This window comes from Triticum urartu, chromosome 3A (assembly GCF_056163025.1).
Source record: "Triticum urartu cultivar PI428250 chromosome 3A, HENAU_Tu73, whole genome shotgun sequence".
In the NCBI taxonomy this organism is placed as follows: domain Eukaryota; kingdom Viridiplantae; phylum Streptophyta; class Magnoliopsida; order Poales; family Poaceae; genus Triticum; species Triticum urartu.
The window spans coordinates 9,780,946-9,803,190 of record NC_141875.1 but is presented as its reverse complement, the minus strand read 5'-3'; the positions used below and the strand labels follow the sequence as shown (position 1 = coordinate 9,803,190).

The window sequence follows — 22,245 nt, the reverse complement described above, 5'->3', positions numbered from 1 at the left end:
TTGCTAATACCTACAACATCATTTTTTGCAAAAAAATACCTACAACATCTAATATATATGGTATAAATATATGTGTTATGATGAATCTAATGAAGCTAATTCGTTGTTGTAGATGTCGGCATATTTTTCTACGAATTTGGTCATATTTAAAGAAGTCTGACTCGAAAGGAACCTAAAACTTCAAATAGTTTGGAACGGAGGGCCATGAAGCGGATGCTGCTCCGCTAGAAAATCGGGGTTCAGATCCGTTTATTTTCCAACCCAACAAAGACGCAAAAAGGAAAACCCGTCTTGACCAAATGGCACCTTTGCCCCAAAAATTACGCCCTATAGATATCCTCCACACCTGCCCTCGCATGATACGGGAAGTTCATCGGTGCGCACTCAAACTGCTCCGACGCTGGCTGTTGCGCGCGCTGCACAACATGGAGATACGCTCTGCATCCGCTGCCTCCTTCGTCCTACTACTACTATTATCACTTTCCAGCTTCCTAAAGCTGCCTGCTGGCGCCGAGCTCTTCTCGTGGCAGTGCTACAACGGTTCGAGCTACAAGGAGAACGGCACCTACCAGTCCAACGTCCGCAGCCTCCTCGCATCCCTCGCCGCCAACGTCTCCCGGTCACAGTCCCTGTTCGCTACAACCGTCGTCGGCACCAGCTCCGACACGGTGTGGGGCCTCGGGCTGTGCCGCGGCGACATCACCAACCGCACCGAGTGCACGTCCTGCCTCGCCCTCGCGCCAGAGGTCGCGTTCGACAAGGTCAAGTGCATGGGCGTCAAGGATGTGTCCATCTTCTACGACCGCTGCATCGTCCGTTTCTCCCCCCACGACTTCCTGACCAGCCCGGACAACCGGCAGGTGCAGTCCAGGGGGGGCAGCAAGGAAGCTGTCATCCCACACGACGCCGCCAATCGGTACGACGCGCTCGTGGTGAGCCTCGCCGTCGCTCTCGCCACAGCGGCGTTCAACAGCACGTCCAGGTACGCCACCGGGGTCATGGTCTCCGACCAGGGGTTCACGACCAACGCCAGCGATGACGTGGTGCGCACGATCTACGGGCTGGTGCAGTGCACGCCGGACAAACCGCCGGGCCCTTGCCGGGAGTGCCTCCAAGGGCTCGTGGACGGGATGAAGTTCAACGGCAGCGTCGGGGGGCATATCTTCGGCATATGGTGCAACATCAGGTTCGAAAAGCAAGTCTTTTACGACGGTAGCCCCATGCTGAACCTCATCGCTCCGCCACCGACGCCACCACCTTCTCCCCTCCCGTCTGGTACAACAGACGGGACAAGGTGGCGACAACGCGTCGCGACGGTATCCACCATTGTTCTTGGCGTCGCAGTTATCCTCCTGTCCATAACTGTAGTCTTCCTATGGAGAAACAAGGCTACAACACAACTCTGTAAGTTTGCATCCATCCATAAATTAATGCACCAACGCAACTTACAAGGAAGACGATCGAGGTAGCAAGATAGAAATGGTCCTCTACAAGTGATCAATTTTTTATCTCTCCCTCTCCCCTTGTACTCAGCTTACCAGGAAGATGGCGACGACCCTGAATCACTTCTGTTTGATCTGACAACCTTGAGACGCGCAACCGACAATTTTGCCCAAGAGAATAAGCTTGGGCATGGAGGCTTTGGCGCAGTATACAAGGTACCTACGATTGGTAATCTTTTGGCGTGGAGCCTGGATATTCAAGCAAGTCTGTGGAAATTTTGATAAATGAAACTCGATATCTTAAATTTGATTAAATAATACTTATTTGTGTACTATAAAAAATATCTTTCTTCCCAAAATATATGTCACATAAGTTTTTTATCCGAAGTTAACATTTTTTACTTCCCTTGCAAAAACTTTTCCTATTTCACATATGCACTTGAATTTTTTTAATAAATTTGAACTAAATCACGACATTTATTTTGGAATGAAGGGAGTACTAAAGTCACATGACTTAACAGTGGCTCACATGTGGGATTGATAACAAGCTGACCCACATGTCAGTGACCAAAAATCAGGTGATTTAAATTAAACAATCTGTGTCCACTCCATCCATCCTACAATATATACAATCAGGGCCTGTATATAAGACATATAATCCTTTTTATAAGCGAAACTTGTGGTGTTGATTTGATATTTTATATATGTGTTTGATAACTCTTCATGAAATTTTACATGTGCTTATGTGGACATGTACATGTACTTGCATGTGAAATAAAATCAGAATTTTGAAACTCACAAAGGTTTTGTATGATGTGACTATATGTACCTAAATTAGCAAGATCCAACAGTGAAGTAACAGACTAAGAACAACGAGATACATGTATGAACCGTGAGAGATATTGGTCTGGTTTATGAGGAGAAACAAAACTGTTTACATTTTTCAGGGTGTATTGCCTCATGGACGGGAAATAGCTGTAAAAAGATTAGACAAAGCTTCAGGGCAAGGTCTGAAGGAGTTGAGGAACGAGCTACTGTTGGTGGCGAAGCTGAAGCACAACAATCTTACGAAGCTTCTCGGCGTGTGCTTGAAAGGTGAAGAGAAGTTACTTGTGTACGAGTACCTGCCCAACCGAAGCCTGGACACCTTCCTTTTTGGTACGTATGCAGACGACAATGGCATAATACTCCCTCCTTTTATTATTTATCTATAATACAAGACTTTTGAAATTTGATCTAAATTTTACCAAGTATATATATATAATTACATGGCACAGAAGGTATATCATTGGATTCAGACTTCGATGATATTTTTTTGGCATGTAATATACTCACTCCTTGTCAAATTGTAGTAGATTTTTTCCATAGTCAAACTTTATAAAATTGACCCAATTTACAGAAAAGCTTTATTACTCCCTCCTACCCTATTAATTATCGTAGCTTTCGTACTACTTTTAGTACAAAGTTGTACTAAAATTGCTACAATTAATTTGGATCGGAGGGAGTAACATTTACTGTACAAAAAATACCATTAGATTTATCATGAAATACTTTTTATTAGGGTAAACATATGGTATCGTAAATGCCCGCAGTTTTTTTTAACGCAGTTGGTCAAAATCTACATTGGAAAAATATAATATGCAGTATGATTACACCCAAATTATAACGTGACCATGTATGTATGAAAAGAGAGTGTAACTAATCAAGATAGCAATGCATACATGAACGGGTTGATCAACTTGCAGCACCTGAAATCGAGAAGCGTCTGCTGCTGAGCTGGGAGACAAGGTTCCGTATAATCTATGGGACAGCACGAGGTCTCCTATACCTTCATGAGGACTCACAGATAAAGATCATACACCGTGATCTCAAGGCAAGCAACATCTTGCTCGACACCGACATGAACCCCAAGATCTCAGATTTTGGCCTGGCAAGGCTCTTCAACAGTGACAAGCCGAGTACCACCACGGGCCAAGTCATCGGAACATTGTAATGCATCTATCTATCATTACTATACTAAATTTTAGATTCTCCATCGATTTTTGTTAAAAACTATCAGGTCATCCATCTAGGTGGCGCCTAGGTATATTGTTAAAGACAAAAATTTAAGAAAGTGTACATAGTCCCTACAATTTTTTGGATGGTAACATAGCAAAATAACATATTTATGGCAAAACTAGAAGCACATGGTATTTCTCATTGGTCAACTGATATATGCCTAGGAAATAATTATTCTATATGAAATGCCTAGGAAGTAATTATATAGGAAGTCCAGTCACTTCTATTTAATGCACTCTGTTTGCAAGATTTTTTTTGGCCCCGTTGCCTTTAATAATACAGTGGCTATGTGCATTGGTGGATACAAAGCCTTGTGGCCTCTTTGATTCGTAGGATTCCAAAAAACACAGATATATAGATAAAACATAGGATTGTAATGTCACGGCAGTTTGAATCCTACATGATTTTGGCTTGTTTGATAGCATCACAGAAAAAAAATCAAAGGACTCTTACCAAGTGTTTCGCTGGATGCTAAAATTCATATGAACTTTAGTACATAGGAATCCGTACGAAAGATCCCTATAGGATTCAATCCTATGAATCAAATGATTAGTGTAAGAAAATTGTCAAAGGATTCTAATCCTTTAAAATTTCTGTGAGGACCCTTTGAATTATTCAAAGCGCCCCTTTGAGTACACTAACAAATTCTTTTGAAAAATCATATACATTAAATTCTTGCTGCATGGCAGAGGATACATGGCCCCGGAGTACGCGGTTCTGGGGCACCTGTCGGTCAAGATAGACGTGTACAGCTTCGGCGTGCTGGTCCTGGAGATCGTTACGGGCAGGAAAAATACAGACGCATTTGAAGAGTCATCTGCAGGAGAGTCTGGCACTCTGCTGAACTATGTAAGCACACTACCCTAGTAACAAAGAAAAAAAAAAGCACTATCTGAGATCATCCATGCATGCAACATGCATGAGTACTTGTGAAGATGTTGCCATGTACGTACATATCTGCAGGTGTGGGATCAGTGGTCTAAGGGAACGGCGCTGGTGACGATGGATCCAATGTTGGAGTGCATGGTCGCGGAGGAGGGCGAGGTGCTGAAATGCGTCCACCTGGGGCTCCTCTGCGTGCAGGAGAACCCGGCGGACCGGCCGACCATGTTGGAGGTTCTCGTGATGCTGCATGGCCACGCGTCGAGCTTCGTGGCGCCGTCGAAGCCCGCTTTCACCTTCCCCTTTGCGAGCTCGACGGACGACATTGTGCTGTCCGCATCAGATCCAGGCGTCCAAAGTGCATCGGCCACGCCGTCCGTCAACGAGATGTCGGTATCAGAGTTCGAGCCTAGATAGATATAGAGATCATACATAGACTCCGTTCATGGGTTCCTGTGTAGTACCTTATGTCCTAGTGGATAGGCACCGTGCATATAGACGTACGAATTCATGCATCTAGCTAGTCAGCTAGAGGAAACCATAATAAGAAGTATCATGCTAGCAGGTGCCTGGTAACTCGAGAAGGTCGTGGCGTATATGTTCGTGCACACTATGATATATAATAAACCTTTGGTGAGTACATTTATTTATATACAAAAAGAAGGGTAGAAAAGGCTGCACATATTCACAACTCGAGAAGGTTGGCCATAAGATTTTGAAGCTCCGACCTCCTCCGGCGCACTCAAGTGGCGCAATCATATCCACTCCTCAAAATCATCGAGTGGTGCAGTAAAGTCCACCGTGTTCTCCTCCAACAATTCACTATATGTTGGATCAACATGATAGCTACAAAATTGGACGACCAAAAGACTAAGAATCCTTTGCAAAGCTCGATCAAATTTGACTGGAGCAGAAAGATATATTTTTGCATCTCTGGCATTTCATCGAACACGTTGTGGGCGCCGGTGGACTGATGGGATCGATCGGCTCATTCATGGCCAGAGGGGGCGGAGGACGGGCCCCTCGCTTCGCCCCCGCTTTCTTCTTGGGGCCCTTAGCCTGTGTCTTTACACAGCCGTTGGAGGGGATAAAGAAGCGGCCGTGGGAAGGACCGCGGGACGAAACAACACCGATGGTGCGGCGACCGCCACGACACCATGGACGAAGTGGCTGCAATGCAGCTTCTATTTCTCGTCGGCGGCCTAAGGAAGATGCGTGCCGGTGACAGGAGGACGAGGAGGCCCCGATTGGGCCGCTGATGGTTGGAAAACACGGGCCGGGGGCTGCAGCGACTCCCTAGCGGCGCGGGAGCAGATAGAATTGCGGCAGCGGCGAAGCGGGCGGAAGGTGGGCTGTTTCCCTCCCGCCAAATCACGGGTGGGATAGGTTGGGCAGAAAATTGAGGACGGAAAACGCAAGATTTGGCGGCCGGATGGCAATTTTTACAACTCGCCCTAAAAACATTTATAGGCCGTCCGGATATACGGTACCTATTCGGGCTGTTTTTTCAGCCCGATACCGTATATCGACAATTATTTTGAGGGTTGGACCGATATAACAGCTCTGCTAGAGATGCTCTGACTCGGAGCTAGCTAGCTCCACGTTCGCCCCTGCGGCCTAGCCTCTACTTTGTAGCTTCTGATGTTCAAGGGAAAGTATCCTTCTAATCTTGAGGTCAAATGCTCCTTTTGAGAACAGTAAAATAGAAAATACATTAAAAATTCTGATTTTTTAATAAACTTTAAGAAATTTTTGTAGTGCATGAATAATTCAATCACAAAATCAAATTGAAGGAAGTCGTGGCAAAAAAATCGGAGCTCCAAAATGCGTTGGAAAGTAGCATTTTCAGAGCATCAATTTTTTTAGCATGCCTGGCACCGATGAGATTTTGCGATGAATGTTTGCATGCGCTCCAAACATTTCTTAAAGTTTCCCAATAAAAAATTTCAGATTTTTCTGAATTGTTTCCTTATTTTTTTTTCTTGAATTTATTGTTCATTCAGGAGCATTTGAGCTCTAGAATAGTAACTCCACGTCCTGTTTAAACCGTAATTCATGAATTTTAGGGTCTGTTTGGTTGGGCACTAAAATTGCCACGCCTAAGTTGAGGTGCTAGCCACACGTGTGGCATGCCACAGAAAGTGTGGCGGGCTCAACGAATGCCACACATTTGGCGAGAATCTCTGCTGCAGAAGCTCTTTTGCGTTGTGGCGAGCCAAACCTGCATGCAGAACCAAACACCTGCCTAGGAAAGTGTGGTCCGCCACAACTTTGGCGTGGCGATTTATGGCTGAGAACCAAACAGCTCCTTAATATTCAAGGTGATGACGCGTTACGAGCTCAAAGATGAACCAACACGAAACTGATCAACAAGATCAAAATATGCATTGTGGGAGAAGCTTCCCTATGATTGGTGACCCTGCGCACTGAAGTGTGAGAGGAAGATAAGTCACTAAGGAAATATGTCTTGTGACCTTCTGTCAGTGATCCTGAAAAAAATGATCGTAAATCTACGACCATTTGAGACCAATTGGTCATATGGTGTTCATGGGGCTTCAAATCCTAAATAATAACGACCATTTTGGTCAGAAAGGTCGTAATTTCCTTACGCGAAATAGTCGTAAGGCAGACAGCACTGGTCCGCTGCCTTATTTCTAGCTGATCACGATCAATATAGATGGGCATAGCCTTGTAAATTGTGTTGCATTACTATGACTAGGCACCACCTGATCAGTTTTACCTATATGTCATGTCCATGTGTCAATTTTTACAGTAGGTTGTGAAGCAATATACATTTATGTCATTCTCAAAATTCCCCGAAAATTCTCATAAATTCTTTGGATCATATATTCCTCATATATGCCAAAAACCTTCCTTGCCTAGTTCAAAAATATTTATTTACCTATTTTGTTCAGAACATCACTTTGTGAAGAAAGTGCTATTTATATTTTCTTGATTGACCTCAAAATTTTTGGGCTCACTTTCCTATCAAAATCATTTCCTCGTGAAAAAATTCATCTCCATTTGCCTAGTAAATCTTCCGCAGCAAATTTCCAAAGTTTCTGTTCAGCTAGAAGCTTTGTGAAGGAAGTACGAGCTAAGCATATCCTAATGAGTTGAATTTTTGCCACATCTTCTATATGCCCAAATTTTAGCCCCATCTAACAATCCATGTGAGCTCACCATCCGATCTTTGTTTCTGGTAATATTTTCAGTCTATGAAGCAACTATATTCTATATTGCTTTATAATTGCTGAAAAATTACCAGTACATGACCCTGCACATAGAACCTCCCTCCACCAAATTTTAGATCATTTAATTTATCCAATTTCCCTCAATATGTTTCCTAATTTTTCGTTCAGTGGAGAGCATTGTGAAGGAAGTACTATTTTTGTTTATCCAAATGCTATGAAATTTTTACAGTGCCTTCATATGCCCAAATTATCATCCTCCTCCAAATTGCAGCTCATTCCAATCAACTATGCGAGCCCAACATCAATTTATATTTTCTGTCCAGATTGACACACATTGCTATCTAGACCCCTCCTATTTCCCTAAAACTTTTTGGGCTCTCTTCCATATTCAAATCATTGCCACATGCCAATATTCAACTCCATTTGTCTAGTAAATCTTCGTTAGCAAATTTCCAAAATTTCTATCCAGAGAGAAGCTTTGTGAAGGAAGTACTGACTAGGATTATCCAAATGATTTGGATTTTTCCAAATGTTTCATATGCTCAAATAATCACTCTCCAATTATTATTTTTATCCAGCAATCCATGTGAGCTCATCATCCAATCTTTTATTCTTGTCATATTTTCAGTTTATGTTTTATATTGCTTAATTATTTATGAAACTTTACCGGGGCATGTTTCTACATATATAACTTACCTTCACCAAATTTGAGCTTATTTCATTTAGTCAATTTCTCTCAATAATTTTCCCAAGTTTTTGTCCAAAGAAGAGCATTGTGAAGGAAGTACCACTTTGGCATGTCCAAATGGTATCAAATTTTTACAGTGCCTTCCAATGCCCAAATGACCATCCTCCACCAAATTTCACCTCAATCCCTTCATTCATTTAAGCCCAGCTTAAACATTGATATTTCTGTCCAGTGTGGTACTTTGCAAAGCAAGTGCCACCTAGGCTCCTCCATGTGAGCTGAAAATTTGCCAAGACAGTATCCTTAGTAGATGATCATCCTTAGCCAAAACTCGGGCCCGTTGGCCATGTGCATTTCCCCCACTGCTAATCAAAACTTGACCGCTAATTCATATTTAAGCTTAGTTCAGTCTCCTTGTGAGATTCTTCTATTGTATTCTTCTTTGTAACACTTATCTGGGAAGTGCCCAACCCACCAGACATACCCAGGGCGCCGAGAACGCGTTTCAACACCAAGGTCAGGCTGTGACCACGTGACTGGCATGCTAGTTTGCGCGCTCTAGAGTTGGGGCCCTCGGCCACCGTCCAAACCTCGATGTCTCGCCACCAAACCATGTATCTCAGATTAAATAGATACTTATGTACCTAAAAATGATTTTTGGAAAAAATCGTGAGCAAACTATAAGGCAGCTGCAGTTCAGACTTGACCCACTTCCTTCTGAATCGGCGAAAATTTGTCTTTTTCACGAGAGATGGATCAAATCTTTTGACACCCAACCATTTGGTCAATTGTACATTAAATATGGCCTAATATTTTAGAAAATTGATTTGGTCCAATTTTGCAACAAATATATGGTAGGTCCTTCACAAAAAAGACTCATTTTGGCCCCTAAAAATAGAAAATGGATTTTTCGTCCAAAGAAAATGAAAACTTCCTTAGGCAACATTGTTTGCCATTCCAATATGCACCCTTGTGCACGATATGAGATCATTTGAACAAACTATACCATGAATGTGGCCACAAGATTGATTATTTGACTTGAAAGCCCTGAAATTTCACATATGATAGCTCATTTCTGAAACACTTTTTGAAAATAATTGTCGTATTACTTGTTCAACATTTTAATACTTATTCAAGTTTTTCAAATAAGTATTCAATATTTTTCAAATATTCGTTCAACATTTTTCAAATACTTATTCAACATTTTCAAATATTTGTTCAACATTTTACTCGTTCAACATTTTTTAATCTATACCTAATAATAAATGGGCTATTCTTTCTGGCAGTACGTCATCGAAATTGCCCCCAACATTACAAAGTATTACTCACCGATCCCATCTATAAGAGATAAAAAAAATGTTTCACACAGAGGAATCCCCGCCTGAGCAGGCCCCTGTAGTAGAAACCTTCTATACTTTGCTCTGCGCGCTGGTAGAAGACACAGCGCGTCTATTTGGGCCAGCCCATGTCCGAGAGGCCTGATTTTTATTTTTAGTTTTCCGTTTTCTCTTTGCTTTTTTCTATTTTAAATAACTTGTGACTCCAAAAAAGGTCCATTTAAAAAAATGAGAATCTGAAATAAAATTTTAATAATTCATAAATGTTTGTAGAATCGGAAAATATACTTGATTGTTAAAAGTAAGTTCGTGTATTAAAAATTAGGAAAACTGAAAAACATACCTCAATTCAAAAAATGCTTATGAATTGAAAAATATCCTAACATTACTCGATTGTTAAAAGTAAGTTTGTGTATTAAAAATTAGTAAAATTCAAAAAATACCTCAATTCAAAAAATGTTAATGAATTGAAAAATATCCTAACATTCAAAAACTATCCGTGACTTACGAAATAGTTTATTGATTCAAAAAATGATCATGCATTTCAAAAAACGTTGGTTTAATCAAAAAATGTTCGTGAATTTCAAAATTTGTTCCTCGAATTTCCAAAAAAATGTTCATCCATTCAAGAAAAATGTCGCAAAAAATGTTCACAATTTTTTTGAAGATATTCGCAAATAATATATATGTTCATGAATTTATAAAATGTTCAAAAATCTGTAAAAAATATTCATGAATTTGAAAAAAAACCACTATTTCCGATAAGTTTACGAGTTTAAAAATGTTCATGATTTTAAAAATTTATTTACGATTGCACAAAATCGAGAGATAGTGTATCATGGCCATCGGAGATTATGATATTTTTTTCTCCCGTTGCAACGCACGGGTGGTTTTGCTAGTACTTATTCAATGTTTTTCAAATACTTGTTCAATATTTTTAATATTTATTCAACATTTTTAAAATACTTGTACAACATTTTTCAAATTCTTATTCAATACTTTTTAATACTTGTTCAAATTTTGGCTATCTGGAAAACAAAAACAGATATAAAGGAGTACCAACCAACGTCAGCACACACATATTTTATAGCATCATATCTAATGGCTATAAAGATGAATGAGACATAACTAGACCTCAGCTAGACGAGTTCTAGCAAAACCGTAAAGCAAGACGTAGGGGCGCCCGCAAAACCATTACGCCTCGTCTGACGGTGATACGGGCGGCCGCTGCACAACATGGACATACGCCGCTCCGTATGCACTGCCGCCGTCGTGCTACTATTATTATCATTTTCCAGCTTCCCAAAGCCGTCCGCCGGCTCCGCCGCCAGAGCTGAGCTCGTCACGTGGAAGTGCGACAACGGCACGTACTACGGGGAGAACTCCGCCTACCAGTCCAACGTCCGCAGCCTTCTTGCGTCCCTCGCCGCGAACGCCTCCCACTCGTTATTCCCGGTGGGCTTCGCCACCGCCGTCGTCGGCGCAAGCCCCGACATGGTGTGGGGTCTGGGGCTCTGCCGCGGGGACACCACCAACGGCACCGAGTGCGCGTCCTCCTGCCTCGACCTCGCGCCGGAGGTCGCGTTCGGCAGGTGCATGGGCGTCAAGGACGTATCCATCTTCTACGACCGCTGCACCGTCCGCTACTCTTTCCGGGACTTCCTCACCAGCCCGGACAACCGGCAGGTGCAGGTCTGGGGAGCCAGCGACGACTCCGTCGCCCCCCGGGACACCGGCCGGTTCGACGCGCTCGTAGCGAGCCTCGTCGGCGCGCTCTCCGACTGGGCGGCGTTCAACGCGACGACCAGGTACGCCTCCGGGGTCATGGTCTCCGACCAGGGCTTCCCGACCACCCCCAGCAAGGACTTGGTGCACAGGATCAACGGCCTGGTGCAGTGCACGCCGGACCAGGCGCCGGGCCGGTGCCGCGAGTGCCTCCAGGGGCTCATCGACGAGATGCCGGCGGTGTTCAACGGCAGCGTTGGAGGGCGGATCCTCGCGGTATGGTGCAACCTCAGGTTCGAGGTGCACGAGTTCTACGACGGCAGCCCCATGCTGAAGCTCACCGCCCCGGAGCCAACGCCACCTCCTTCTCCCGTCCGGTCCAAATACCAGACTGCAGGTATTCTATCTTCTATGTGCATATGGCTTACTTGTTACCTGCCGATCGATTGCATACTTATCCGTATCGATTGTTTTAGTACCGTACCTTCATTCTAAAACACATGACATTTATATCTGCAACTTCGACCATTAATTTTTATATTAATTTGTATGTAAATAATATAAAAATTAGATTTGGAAACTATTTTTCGTTAAAATCTAATGATAAAATTTCTATTGATAAACTGGAGCAGTTTGTTACAATTAGTGGTTAAAGATAGAGAAGCTTGACTGAAGCTTTTTTCGGATGTCATGTATTTCAGAACCGAGAGAGTGATTCGTGCAAAGTATTAAAGTCAGAGCGGCACACCAGTGGACTGATTGACGCCTAGCATACTGTAATTGAAAGAGACATTGCAAAATTATAGTACTTATTGTTGCGACCTTGTGGGAGGCTAGGAGTAGACTCAAGTATGCAGAATGGTACTCCCTCCTTTTCGGTTTATAAAATTTATCTCAAAATTTTAGTTTTTCATTTTATAAGGCTCAATTTGCTTGTTCCCTATCACATGTTTAGATTTTAAGGTGCATTAAATCTTTGCATGCAAGTATTAAGAGAAAATTGACCAATGCATGTACTTTATGCATGCATGCATTGCAATTAATGCATGGTAAACATAATTTTTTGAAGAAAATAAGAGCATTAATTAGATGCTTTTGCAAACTACAAAAAGTATTCCACCACTCACATCTACCTTGGTTGGTGAGATTTTTGAACTGAGCCCTATAAACCGGAAAGAAGGGAGTAGTGTATTAATTATTCTGCTGGCGACGGTGCCCCCCCCCCCCCCCACACACACCCCAACACGGCGCCCATGCCATGAACGGGCCGCTGGATCCATGTGCATCTCCCCGTGGTCAAAACATTAGCACGATCTAACCCCGTATGTAAAAAAAATCAGGATTTAACCTTTTTTCCTACCACCATAGTCCTTAACGATAGGATATAACATGCTACCGCCAAAGTCTCCGACGGTAGCATTTAACTGCACCGTCACGCCGCCGGGACATGAAAAATATGCTGCCGCCAAAGTTTTCGACGGTAGGACATTATACCCTACCGTTAGAATCGTTAGTGATAGGGTCTGCACTGGGCCGCAAAAAACAGAGTAGCCTGCCTCCCTGCCCTGCATTGCCCCAGACATCCCAAAACATTAACCTAGTCATGCGTCAAATTCCATGGCACAAATATACTATACTACTACCCATTTCTCACTCTACTCTTTCTCATTCCTTTAGGTCTCTTTCTCTGCCGCTCTAGGCCCTTTGCCCTAGGCCTCTAGCTGGAACAACACGTAGCAAAGCAACAACGAGAGAAAAGAAGAGTGGCAGAGAAATAGAGCTAGCGCATAAGCAGGCACATGAGGATGGGGAGCATGGATCACTATGGCAAATTTGGTCGGCAGGTTCAGCATTGTACTCCTCCTGCTCATTAAAGTATGCACGCCTGCAGCCACATAATTACGAAATACAAAGGGTGGCACGCACCGCTGGGTCGTGGGGGTATATGTATGGCTGATCCACTGTAGGGTGCTGCGGGGTGTAGACCCTACCACCAAGGACATAGGCCGTACCGTATAATGACCTACCGTCAGGAACCTTGATTGTAGGATTTTTTTCATGTTATGACGATGTGACGGCAGTTAAACCCTACCACAATAGACCGTGGCGGTAGCATGTTATATCCTACCGCCGAAGACTGTGGCGGTATAAAAAAGGATCAGATCCTGATTTTTTTTGCATGTGGGGTCAGATCATGCGGAAGTTTTCAAAAAGGATTGAAACACCAAATTTGGCCTCTCCCCGTCGTTCCTCTACCTTTGCTTTGGACGCGCAGCGCTCTCTCGACTCCCGACGCACGACTCGCGAATCCCGACCCCGTCGTCCCCTATGGATGGTGTCGTGGGTTCGAGCCGGACCTTGGGGCGTAAGGGGTCTCTAAAGGGATAGACAGGATCCCCGTGGCGGATTTAGTACATGGCACGCTGACCGAGATCACTCTCCCTCTAAGAAGAGGGCACAAGAGGGATCCAGAGTGCCCACCCATGCCGTTGCCTGACGAGATCCCCCGTGATGGGCGTGCACCGGCTTAGGTGGAGCCCGTCCCGTCCTTGACTCAGACTTGCGGAGCAAAAGTGCTACAACTATGGCATCAAAGGCCACTACTACTCCGAGTGCGACACATCGGCTGAAGCCTCTTGTGTGGGGATGCTTCCCACTACGCAGCGGCATGCATCGTCCAGATGCATCCGACTGGCCTTGAGTTCCATGTTAGCTGCTGCTCCAGCTCTGCTATCTTCGCCTGGAGCTCCTACCAGCGCAGGCCCCCTCTCCAGGAGTGCTCCGACGAAGTTGGTGCATGTGGGGGGCCTTCATTACCTTATTCTCAACGCCTTAGTGGTCACTGGACCCCATCTCTCTCACTACAGCACTAACTTCTCCAAGGTCCCTAGATCCCCGGAGCTCTCCATACTCGACACCAAGGCCTTGGGTCTCCCTCCATCGCCCCCTGTGCACCCTTCATTGGTCTAAGGTCATGCTTCCCTTGTCGACTCAGGCCCTGTTTGGTTCATAAGTCCTAGGACTTTTTCTAGTCCCAACTAAAAAGTCTCTAGTCCCTAAAAAGTCCCTCCCTGTTTGTTTTCAGAGACTAAAAAGTCCCTAGTCCCTTCCTAGAGATTGTTAAATGACCATGTTGCCCCTAGTATATAGAAAAATAACAATCAAACAACACCATGGGGTGGCGGGCCATTAAATGCATGGAGGGGCATTGTTGGAAAAGTCCCAAAAAGTCCCAAAAAAGACTCTCCTTGAGAGTCTTCTTCATTTAGTCCCAAATGCCTGGTTTAGTCCCTAAAAAGTTCCTCCTGTTTGGTAAAAAAGTCTCTAAGAGGGACTTTTTCTAGTCCCTACACAAAAAAGTCTCTGGAAACAAACACCCCCTCAGTCACCAGGGTAGTCTGCTGCCACCTCTCGCTAGGGTCCCCCTCACCCCCCCTGCTCTGACGCTGGCTATGGTGACGCCGATTTCGCCTGCTCTGGAGTTGGCCATGGTCTTCTCTGACACCCTTGTGGCTGGCCCAACGGCCGTACTCCTCGCCGCTCATGCTCTGCTCCACTGCAGGCGTCCCATCAAAGCACCCAACTAGTCCGTTATAGGGTCGTGGATAGGGTGGGGGAGCCAACCGTTGCCGAGCGTGTGGCATGGTGGACCACAATCAAGAACCTCGATCCAAGTACTTTAGGCTTTCTTCTCTTCCCCCTGGGGTTCTCAGTTCTCGGTCCTCGAGTCCCCCCCTAGATCAGCTATCTCAGCTCGCCTCGGATTGTGTCGTCATGTTCTGTGGTGAATGTGGGCTCGGTTGGAGAAAATCTGTTGGGGAACGTAGCAGAAATTCAAAATTTTCCTACGTGTCACCAAGATCTATCTATGGAGAGACCAGCAACGAGGGGAAGGAGAGTGCATCTACATACCCTTGTAGATCGCTAAGCGGAAGCGTTCAAGTGAACGGGGTTGATGGAGTGATTCAAATCACCGATGATCCTAGTGCCGAACGGACGGCACCTCCGCATTCAACACACGTACAGCCCGGTGACGTCTCCCACGCCTTGATCCAGCAAGGAGAGAGGGAGAGGTTGAGGAAGACTCCATCCAGCAGCAGCACAACGGCATGGTGGTGGTGGAGGAGCGTGGCAATCATGCAGGGCTTCGCCAAGCACCACGGGAGAGGAGAAGGACTTGGGAGAAGGGGAGGGCTGCACCAGAACATTGGTATGGCTGCCCTCCCACCCCCCACATATATATAGGGGCAAGGGAGAGGGGGGGAGGCGCAGCCTTGGCCCTTCCTCCAAGGAAGGGTGCGGCTAGGAGGAGTCCCTCCTCCCCAAGGCACCTCGGAGGTGCCTTCCCCCTTTAGGACTCTTCCTTTCCTTATCCTTTGGCGCATGGGCCTCTTGGGGCTGGTGCCCTTGGCCCATATAGGCCAAGGTGCACACCCCTACAGCCCATGTGGCCCCCCGGGGCAGGTGGCCCCACCCGGTGGACCCCCGGGACCCTTCCGGTGGTCCCGGTACAATACCGATAACCCCGAAACTTGTCCCGATGGCCGAAATAGGACTTCCTATATATAAATCTTTACCTCCGGACCATTCCGGAACTCCTCGTGACGTCCGGGATCTCATCCGGGACTCCGAACAACATTCGGTAACCACATACAAGCTTCCTTTATAACCCTAGCGTCATCGAACCTTAAGTGTGTAGACCCTACGGGTTCGGGAGACATGCAGACATGACCGAGACGTTCTCCGGTCAATAACCAACAGCGGGATCTGGATACCCATGTTGGCTCCCACATGTTCCACGATGATCTCATTGGATGAACCACGATTTCAAGGACTTAATCAATCCCGTATACAATTCCCTTTGTCTAGCGGTACGATACTTGCCCGAGATTCGATCGTCGGTATCCCGATACCTTGTTCAATCTCGTTACCGGCAAGTCTCTTTACTCGTTCTGTAACACATCATCCCGTGATCAACTCCTTGATCACATTGTGCACATTATGATGATGTCCTACCGAGTGGGCCCAGAGATACCTCTCCGTCACACGGAGTGACAAATCCCAGTCTCGATTCGTGCCAACCCAACAAACACTTTCGGAGATACCCGTAGTGTACCTTTATAGTCACCCAGTTATGTTGTGACGTTTGGCACACCCAAAGCACTCCTACGGTATCCGGGAGTTGCACAATCTCATGGTCTAAGGAAATGATACTTGACATTAGAAAAGCTTTAGCATACGAACTACACGATCTAGTGCTATGCTTAGGATTGGGTCTTGTCCATCACATCATTCTCCTAATGATGTGATCCCGTTATCAACGACATCCAATGTCCATGGTCAGGAAACCGTAACCATCTATTGATCAACGAGCTAGTCAACTAGAGGCTACTAGGGACATGGTGTTGTCTATGTATCCACACATGTATCTGAGTTTCCTATCAATACAATTCTAGCATGGATAATAAACGATTATCATGAACAAGGAAATATAATAATAATCAATTTATTATTTCCTCTAGGGCATATTTCCAAAAAAATCATCATGATCAAAGTTAAGGAGATTTACAAGGGGGCCCTTGTTATGTCTCGTGCTTAGGGGGAGCAGTAGCGGCCGAGGCCCTTGGAGCCCGCAAGACCCGTGCAGTTGGAGCATGGGTCCAGCAGTGGTCTCCCCCCCTGCGACCTCTAGGGAGGAGACTTCCGATGAGACCCCCGGGTTGGGGAGCGTGGGAAGCCTCCTAAGGCTATGTCCTGGCCCTTGACTCTTGGTAGGGCCCAAACATTCACTCGTAAGGGAACTATCCAAAATTGTTTCCCAATGAAGATTCTATGTTGGAACATAAGGGTCTTTGGCCAAGAGGGCCGACAACTTCAGTTGATTGATTATGTCAGTCAAGAGGACATGTAGATTATGGTAATTCGGGAAATGATCTGTTAGGATTTCTCTATTCCTGAGATGTTGAGACTTAGTTGCCACAAGTTCGCATGGCAGTGGCTCTTGGCCACCAGCAACTCGAGTGGCATCCTCCTAGGTCTCTAGGAGGATACCTTTAACGTAGATGATTTGGACCATGGGGAGTTATTTGTGAGCATATCCCTCACCCATAAACGGACTAAACTCAGTTGGGAGGTGATTATTGTCTATGGCCTCGCGGACCCCCGATGGTCTGAAGTGTTCGTGGATGAGCTGAAATCCAAGGTGGAGCAGAGCCTCATCCCGGTGGAGGCGGGTGGGGACTTCAACCTGATTCACTCCCATGAAGACAAAAGCTCAGCCAACATGGACCTCCCTTTGATATGGTAGTTCAACGACTGCATTGTTGACTTGGTCGTGAGAGAGATCGTGCATGTGGGATCGCGGCACACCTAGACTAATAACCAGGTGGACCCGATCCGGAGTGTGCTAGATCGGGTTCTCATGTTCATTGAGTCGGAGGTTGCCTTCCCTCTCCCCACACACGATTACATGGATGGGCTCGAACCACCCCCCCCTTCTCTTTTCGGGGCAGGATCAGCTCCCTAGTTCAAACCATTTCCACTTTGAGAACTTATGGCTGCTTTAGCCTAGGTTCGTGCAAGTGGTCTATCTAAAGTGGGCCAGCTCGGCCACCTCTCTTCCACACTTCTTCGGTGCGGTGGATGTTTGGCACCATTGTGCCAAAGTTTTTCGCCAATTCATGTGTGTTCGTGGTGCCAATGTGAGGGATGAACTTTGGTAGCACATGGGCACTTTCCTAGGCTATATTCAGATGCTAGATGTGACATCTGACTTGGTTGATCTTACCGCTGAGGACTGGCTTCAGCTGTACACTCTTGTGGCCACCTTATGGAGATCTACAAGGACGAGGAGACTTTCTAGCGGGAGTTGAACTACCAAAATTGGATCTCGAAGGGGAAGATAACAATGTCTACTTCCATGCCATCACGAATGGGTGACATCAGAAGTGCTCCATCCCATGCCTCTGAGAAGAGGAGGTTCTCTTGGAGGATGCCAAAGATATCTCCACCCACATTGACTCCTTTTATAAGGAGCTCTTCACGACGGGACCCCGCTTAAGGGTTGCATTAACCGGTTGGGGCCATGGTCTCAGTTGACAAGAATGTCAACCTCACCTTCACATTGTTTCCCGAGGAGATTGGCCAGGCAATTATGGAGATGAAGGCTAGTTCGGTGCCCTGCTCGGATGGCCTTCTGGCCACCTTATTCCAGAAGTACGAGGAGCATCTTTAGGGGGTGATTCTGCCCATATTTTAGGTATTCTATAGTGGGACTTTGGACATGTCTCACATGTATTTTAGTGTGATTACCCTCCCAAATTAGTGGGTTTCACGGACATTCGACACCTTAGGTTGATCAATGTGATTAACGTCCTCCAATGGATCTTTGCCAAGGTATGCGCAACGCGATTTTCCTCGGTGGTGGAACACCTCACGCATACTTACCAGTTCACCTTCCTTAAAGGGTGCTATATACATGATGTGATTTTGTTGCTTCATGAGATTATTCATGAGGTTAATGTTTCATAAGCCAGACTTCCAAAAGGCATATGACCTCTTGGACTGGTCCTTCGTCCTCCATGTCTTAGAGGGAGTGGGTGCAATGATTGTTGGATTTGTGGGATCATGTAGAGCATCATCACTGGTATCACTTCTATCAGTATTAATGCGAAAATAGTTCTGTAATTTAGGTCTTCACTAGGCGTAGGATCACATTTTCCCCCTCTTTCACCTTGCGGTGGACACCCTATCAGCTATCTTAGAGAAGGCTAAGATGGATAGCCGCATCTCTAGTGTGGTTGGGCATATTATCCCTCGAGGTGGGGTACCTAGAGGTCCGGTGACCCATCTCCACTATGTAGATGACACCATGATCATGGTGGAGGGCTCAGAACCTCATATTATCAACCTTAAGTTCATCTTACTTTGCTTTGATTCCATGTCGGACCTCAAGATCAACTTCGATAAAAATGAGGTTATGGTCCTGGGCCACCCGCCCGAGGAGCAGCATTGAATTGCGGACAACCTTAATTGTAAGTTGTCATCTTTCCCAATCACCTACCTATGGATGGCACTCGATGACACTGGGACCTTGATCCGAGACTTTGACCCGCTAGTAGGGTGGGTCAAGGCAAAGGCGGAGCTGTGGCACGGGAGGTTCATCTCCAAGAGAAGCAAGTACATGCTCATCGACTCTTGCCTCTCTAGCCTCCCGATTTATATGATGTTGTTGTATATCCTCCCGAAGGGAGTGCATGGCGCCTTCGACAAGGAGTTGCCGCGCTTATTTTGGCAGGCAGCCAATGATCGCCAAGAACAACTTGCTCTTTTTGAATACCTTGATCCAAGGACTAAGAATATCTAACATCCACCATTTACTCTCTCGCCGTTGGAGGAGGAGGCCGTTGAACGATAGACGTCGACGCTACTACCTTGTTTGTACTCCTCTTCTTAATAAGTGGCACCACTCCTACACTTTCCTAATGAAAAACGCGAGATAGGGGCCTCCCGATCATCATCATCATCATCATCATCATCGTGAATAGGTATCACCATAAACTCTAGCTATCGTACAAAACAACCATCAATACAATCTAAAAAGGCAGGAAGTGGGCTATTACCTCATCTCAATGGCATGAATTTCATCTCAAGGGCCTGGACTTGGAAAAATCCTCGTCTCATGTGCACCATCTAGATTCTCTTTGTGTGTGCTGCCACATATTTGCTATTGCTGGTAAATTACACCGACTGTTTGGGGTCATAATTTTGGGATGCTCGTGGAACAAAAATATTCTATGGCGTTATTGTCGCACTAATTTCTTTGGCATACAGTGAAGTGGGTTGATGTTTGCTTTCCTAAGGACCAAGGGTTCTAGGTATAGCGGTGTCTTGGCGTATGAATGTGGCCCTTATACTGAGGTGGGTGTGGCGCATCCTTAGGGATCAGGGGAGCCTTTGACTTCAGCATATAAAATCCAAATACCTGCAGGTTCTCCCTCTCCTAGCCTGTGATCGGTGGGAGGGGTCCTAGTTCTAGAAATTTCTCCAGTCGATCAAGAATGGGCAGCACTTGGGTATCAGTGTCTTCATAGGTGATGGAGAGGGTACCCTCTTCTGGCTTGACCTGTGGCTCGATCGGAACTCATCGCGCGCATTTTTGTCCCTTTTGGGATTTTCTCATATCCGATGCTTTTGGTTTTCTTAGCGGCCAACAATGGGAATTGAAACATCTTGTTCCAACAAACACTTGGCCCCATGGAAACTTAGCTTGGATTGAGCTGCGGGTCATTCTTCCACCATTGCTACCAGGGTCCTTGAATGTTGTGTCATGACACCTCACCATCTCTGGGCTTTTCTATGTCGGGTCAGCATACTGTGCCCTTTGCCAGCACCAACCCTTGCGTGTACCGTCCACTTGTGAAAATCTTCGCAGCCTCCGAAGATAGAAATATTTTTTTGGCATCTCCCCCGTGACCGCCTCTACTCAGGTATGGAGGTGGCGAAACGGCATGGGGCGTGCGATGGACTTTGTCTTCTTTGCAATGTTTCCGAGTCCGGGGCTCATATTTTCTTCTCTTCTCCTGCTGCCTTCTTGACCTGAGTGGCAGGGCCCGGACCTGGGCGAGTTCTTGGATGCTCTGGTTGATTGTACCGGTAGGATGAGGTGCCTCTACTGGTTAGTGTTCGCGGCAATTATCCAAACCCTATGGACTATATGTAACAAGATGGTTATCGAGGGAGTCTTTTTGAGATGTGCTTCTGACTTTGTATTTTTTTCTGTTTTGCAGCAGTGCCACCCGCTATGTAGGCAGTAGGACAAGGACCAGCTAGACAACATGATTGATGATCTTATGGTGGTAGGCCTCCCTCGCGCTTCACCCCCTAGTCATTGATCTCCTGACTCTAAGGAGTCATGTATCACCTTTTCTTTTGCTTTTGAGTGTGTTTGTGTTATTGCCCAACAGAACTCTTTTTTAATTTCCTGCACTTGAACAACTTGTATGGACGTGGTGGTTGCTATATTTATCAAGCGGGGTGAAAGCCTATTTCAAGAGTGTATTGATTATTCTTACAGTTACTTTCATACCTCAGGACCACTCGGGTTTTGTTCGTCATCGATCTGATCTGATTTTTTTTGAGCAAATGCCCCCGTGGGCCGAAATCACTGTTTTGACCCTTTTTAAAAAAGTTAAGCACGATCTAGCCCATGTTTCAATTTTGTTCCAAATATGACTCTTTTCCTACCACCAGGGCTGATCACAGTAGAGTACAACTGCATACCACCAGGGGGTCTGGCGGTAGGGGGTGATGGCAGAGCAAACAGAGTCGTCCTATAGCTGACGTGGACTACTACCCTACCGACAGGGCCACTGGCGGTAGGCTGTAATACCCTACCGACATCGACCCTGGCGGTAGGATACATAACAGGTAAAGGAGGAGGGGGACTGCTGGCAGGGCCCACCCACCAAGCCACCCCCATCTCCTGCTCCTACCTCGTAGAATAACAGTGACGACCCTCTCTCCTCCCCTCCACACCCTTCTCCTTCAATTCTACACCACTTTTTGTAGATCAAGATGCCTCCACGACAAGGGGGGTAACCTCTTGCTATCCCTCTGATTAGTTTTTGTAGAAATCTTGTATTTTTTATGCATTATTCGTAAATAGGTGTACCCTAGTTCATGTAGTTTCATCAATTTTTGTTGACTGATTGATGAGTAGGTTAGTAGTTAGATGGTTGGATGTGGATGGATTGTTTGATTCATACGGATGCATGGTTGGATATAAATGGATGGTTGATTAATATTGGATATGGATTCATTCATATTGAATAAGTTGATCATATTGCACACATGTTTATTTTGTGTTGATTAAAATTGGATATTGGATACTTTGTGTTAATTTATATTGGATATGGATG

The 22,245-nt window shown here is 45.5% G+C and overlaps 2 protein-coding genes across 7 annotated transcripts; both read left to right on the top strand.

Moving 5' to 3' along the window:
• Positions 1 to 368: 368 nt before the first annotated feature.
• On the top strand, positions 369 to 5,040 carry LOC147977733 (cysteine-rich receptor-like protein kinase 6). The gene is made up of 6 exons (XM_087545928.1): positions 369 to 1,404; positions 1,534 to 1,658; positions 2,390 to 2,600; positions 3,188 to 3,431; positions 4,190 to 4,349; positions 4,464 to 5,040. The coding sequence occupies exons 1-6, from the start codon at positions 426 to 428 to the stop codon at positions 4,797 to 4,799; spliced, it is 2,055 nt and encodes a 684-aa protein (XP_087402054.1). The 5' UTR covers positions 369 to 425; the 3' UTR covers positions 4,800 to 5,040.
• A 5,708-nt stretch (positions 5,041 to 10,748) lies between these two features.
• Positions 10,749 to 21,385, top strand: LOC147977732 (cysteine-rich receptor-like protein kinase 6). 6 transcript variants are annotated; one of them, XR_015617933.1, is made up of 3 exons: positions 10,749 to 11,723; positions 20,815 to 21,002; positions 21,115 to 21,193. XR_015617933.1 is itself a non-coding variant. In XM_087545924.1 (3 exons), the coding sequence occupies exons 1-2, from the start codon at positions 10,838 to 10,840 to the stop codon at positions 20,970 to 20,972; spliced, it is 924 nt and encodes a 307-aa protein (XP_087402050.1). In that variant the 5' UTR covers positions 10,751 to 10,837; the 3' UTR covers positions 20,973 to 21,002; positions 21,115 to 21,385. The 6 variants fall into 6 exon arrangements, 5 of the variants coding, with proteins under 5 accessions (XP_087402049.1, XP_087402050.1, XP_087402052.1 ...); XM_087545924.1 differs by having other exon boundaries at positions 10,751 to 11,723; positions 20,935 to 21,002; positions 21,115 to 21,385; XM_087545923.1 differs by lacking the exons at positions 20,815 to 21,002; positions 21,115 to 21,193 and adding an exon at positions 13,004 to 13,388 and having other exon boundaries at positions 10,750 to 11,723.
• Positions 21,386 to 22,245: the final 860 nt, after the last annotated feature.

Excerpts from the sequence above, each read along its gene's own strand:
- LOC147977733 (XM_087545928.1), top strand. The coding sequence starts at position 426 with ATGGAGATACGCTCTGCATCCGCTGCCTCCTTCGTCCTACTACTACTA. Across the intron at positions 1,405-1,533 it reads CAAGGCTACAACACAACTCT|CTTACCAGGAAGATGGCGAC; the intron begins GTAAGTTTGCAT and ends CCTTGTACTCAG. Across the intron at positions 4,350-4,463 it reads CTGGCACTCTGCTGAACTAT|GTGTGGGATCAGTGGTCTAA; the intron begins GTAAGCACACTA and ends ACATATCTGCAG.
- LOC147977732 (XM_087545923.1), top strand. The coding sequence starts at position 10,838 with ATGGACATACGCCGCTCCGTATGCACTGCCGCCGTCGTGCTACTATTA. Across the intron at positions 11,724-13,003 it reads GTCCAAATACCAGACTGCAG|GTCTCTTTCTCTGCCGCTCT; the intron begins GTATTCTATCTT and ends TCATTCCTTTAG.